General features: G+C 41.4%; 1 protein-coding gene across 1 annotated transcript in view; it reads left to right on the forward strand.

The window, feature by feature from the left end:
* LOC104527482 (beta-galactoside alpha-2,6-sialyltransferase 2) overlaps window positions 1-809 on the forward strand; it is a 1,001-nt gene extending 192 nt beyond the window's left edge. Inside the window, 1 exon segment of the mRNA XM_010171211.2 lies at window positions 1-809. This exon segment is cut by the window's left edge and continues 33 nt beyond it. Coding sequence (XP_010169513.1) covers window positions 1-809 — 809 coding nt within the window.
* The last annotated feature ends 2,628 nt before the right edge of the window (window positions 810-3,437 follow it).

The following is a 3,437-nucleotide window of genomic DNA, read 5'->3' on the forward strand; positions in this document are numbered from 1 at the left end:
AGAGGCTTCTGCCCCTTCAGGGCAAGCAGAGAGTCATCATGGGAGCCATACATGATCCATCATTCTCTGAAACCATTGATGGGAATGAGGTACTTCTTAATGAAGATCTTTTAGGTACGTTTAAATCGGGGACTGGAAGTGTTAAGAAATGGGCTGATTTGGAAGATGCCTTTAGAAGTGAAGATGAGTTTTTTCCATCCCAGATAGGAAGAAAATCAAAAAGTGCTTTCTACCAAGTGAATGATGATTATTTATTTGCTGCTGGTCAGCCTCGGTCACACAACCACCTTCAAGAGCTAGCAAAATTCATCTCAGCTAGTGAGGATAATCCAAAAGTAAATATTTTACCGAACAACTGGAGCCATCAGAGAAGAATGAGGAGAAGGAGCACAAAGCACAGGAGAAGCCAGATGCTTGATGAATCTGATGACTGGGATGGGCTATATTCCACAATGTCGAAATCCTTTCTTTACAAGCTTTGGAAAGGGGATGTCTCTTCCAAGATGCTAAACCCTCGACTGCAGAAGGCGATGAAAGATTATTTGAGCACCAATAAGCATGGGGTGCGGTTCAAGGGAAAACGAAACTCCAAGTTGACAGGAGACCAGCTATTCTGCGAGCTAAAAGAAAGGGTGAATGTGAAAACAATAGATGGCAAGGAGGCTCCCTTCTCCACTCTTGGATGGGAAAAGCACGTTCCCCAAATTCCACTGGGCAAATTGTATACACATGGCTTTGGGAGCTGTGCCGTAGTTATGTCTGCTGGTGCGATATTGAACTCCTCTCTAGGGGATGAAATAGGTGGGTGAAATGCGTCTATTCATGTGCATAGAGATATGTACCTGTATGTGTTCATGTTTGTCTTTCAAAAGGTTCTTTCTTCTGAAGCATAGGTTTGGAAAGCCGGGTTGTTTTCTCACCGGCATTACATGAATATGATCTTATGAACTTCAGTGAATATGTTCTTTTTCAGGACAATATAACTAAAGGGAAAATCAGGCCTGAAGTTGTAATTTGTTTTAAAGAAAATAATGATGCCTTCTTATCATATTACAGCTTGTTGTATAAAGTAGGCGCTGGTTTCATCAGATCTGCCATATTTGACATTTTCATGCAGCATGTGTTTATTTCTTCAGCAGATTAGAGCCCTGTTCAGGTTTTATTTTGCAAAGCTGTATTGTACCTGTCTATACTTTTCAGTGGCTCATAGAGAAACTGCTTGTGGCATTGCAATCCGAAACTGAACTTTGTCTCCATACCAAGAAGCACTAGAGCATCCTCTTGATTTCCTGCATGTTTAGAGTTCATAGACATTGAAAATTCAGACCCCTTGAGCAGCCTCATGTGCTGAGGTCAAGTCCCCTGACCTCTTTTCCAAGAGTGAATTTATATGAGTTCAAGTGTCTCCTCCCATTGATTTTTCCATTGCTGCACTGAGTCAGTGAGGTTACAGGTGGGAGATGTCAACGTCACACAGAATTCCCCACTTCAGGTTGGGAGTTTTGTGGTAGCTATTCAGAAAAGGACTGTGGAGACGTAAAACTAATACAGGTCAGTTTTATTTTTTCTGTTCAAAAATGAGTACTACTGCTTCTGTTAACATCTCAGTAGTTCTTAATTTTAGTAGTACATGTGCAGTATCCCAAGAGCGCTGAAAGAAGGATGAAATGTATGTCTCAAACTTACTTCTGGAACAAGAAGAGTTACCTCCTTCAGCTCTCTATAAAAACCTTTTGATGTGTACTCGTTAATCCTCCCATCTTCCAGGATTTCACATCCCAATACCTGCTTCATTGCACTGTATCAACTCTTTGATACAGATGGGTTTCCTTTAAATCTCTGGGATATATTAGAGCTGCTGTCGTGATCAAACTACTCTAATAGGCTTCCAGCACAGCATGGGTGCCCAGTTGGCCTGCAGCTAAAATCACACCAGGGTAACCCCTAATTTCACTGTAAGCTCCACTGATAAATCTTTGAGGTGAAATAGCTTAACAGTTACTCCATTCTCAGTGTACTATCCTTGAATGAAACAAAATCATCTTCTGTCAGTGTTCCCCAGTACATCCAGTTTACACCAGTACGGATTAGTGCCGTACTGGAGAATCCATAGCACACTGACATACTTCTATATTTATATATTATAGCCTGCATTGTGACATGTTTGCACACTCAGGTGCAGCCCAGGTGTGGACTTTGGTGCTTGACGTGGTACCTGGAGCCTGTATGCTCCTGTGTGCACCCATTCTCTCAGGAGCAATCTGGGCTTGAAAGCTTATGCCATTCTCTGAGGAAGAGTTTATGATTTAATTGGGAAATTGTAATCTGGTGCCACCTAAAAGGAGGAGATGCTGTTTGCTAAGGCCTACACTGAAGTTTTGGGTTGATGAAGTTGCTGCAGGCAAAAGGCTTTTACTGTTTGTCCTCCCGAAAGAAAAACAGGCTTTAAAAAGCAGCAGTAAGAGCAGCTTTCTCTTCATAGGCCTTTAGCTCCCTCTTCTGTGTTCCTATTAGAAACGCAGGCAGAAGTGCTAATGTGTGTTCTGCCTTTTGCCCTCTTCTTTCCCCCTTCTACCTCATCCTTGATTGTTTTAGAATGAAACTAGGTATGGAAATACCGTGCAAATACAGCAAACACTCCCACCGTGATCATGCTATTCAATAGGGGGCCCAATTCTTTTGGCGTCATCAGGAAGTAACGGATCTGTGAGCAAAACCAGAACTTTTTATATCTTTAAAATTGTTATCTCCAAATACTTCATAAGATTAAAATCAGTTAACTTAAAAACATCTATTACCAAAGTTAGGCTGTGTCCTGATCGTATGTTTTATGGTGAAGGAAAGGTTTTTACTGTTGATACAAAGAACCAGCATGAGTAATGTTGGAAATGCAGCATGCTGTCTCAATTAAGTTGTGAACCATACAGTTCCCGTTTTCCAACCTGGTCCCAGTTCTCAGTCAACAGATTGTCAAAAATTTGTTGAATGTGGGTCCAAATTTATGTTCTTAAATTCATAAGCAGGTTTCAAATATGAAGGACCTTTGTTTTTCTTTTCCTTCTCCAAAAATGAGGAGTACCTGCAGCTTCCATTGATTTCATATCTTCTAGCTCCTACACAGTCAAGATGCTTATGTTTAGGCAGCTGAAGGCCAGGTGTTGAGGCTAGAATTGTCCCTGCATGGGGTTACAGAAAAAAGCCTCCTCTCCTTCTTAGCTTTTGAGGAGTTGGGCTCAGTGGACGTTTGTCAAAAATCTCTTTTCAGACACACGTTAAAGCAAGCAAATATGGTGGAAATTGGACTGCCAGCTTCATGTCACACAGCATTTTCTTGTCTGCAGTACAGGAAGTGTGGAGTAGAGATGTGAAATGATGGAAGATGCCAGTTTGATAGAATCAGGCCTGAACTCTTCAACATCTTTGTTAGTGACATGGAC

The sequence above is a fragment of the Antrostomus carolinensis genome, unplaced genomic scaffold, assembly GCF_000700745.2.
Source record: "Antrostomus carolinensis isolate BGI_N321 unplaced genomic scaffold, ASM70074v2 scaffold14587, whole genome shotgun sequence".
Lineage (NCBI taxonomy): Eukaryota > Metazoa > Chordata > Aves > Caprimulgiformes > Caprimulgidae > Antrostomus > Antrostomus carolinensis.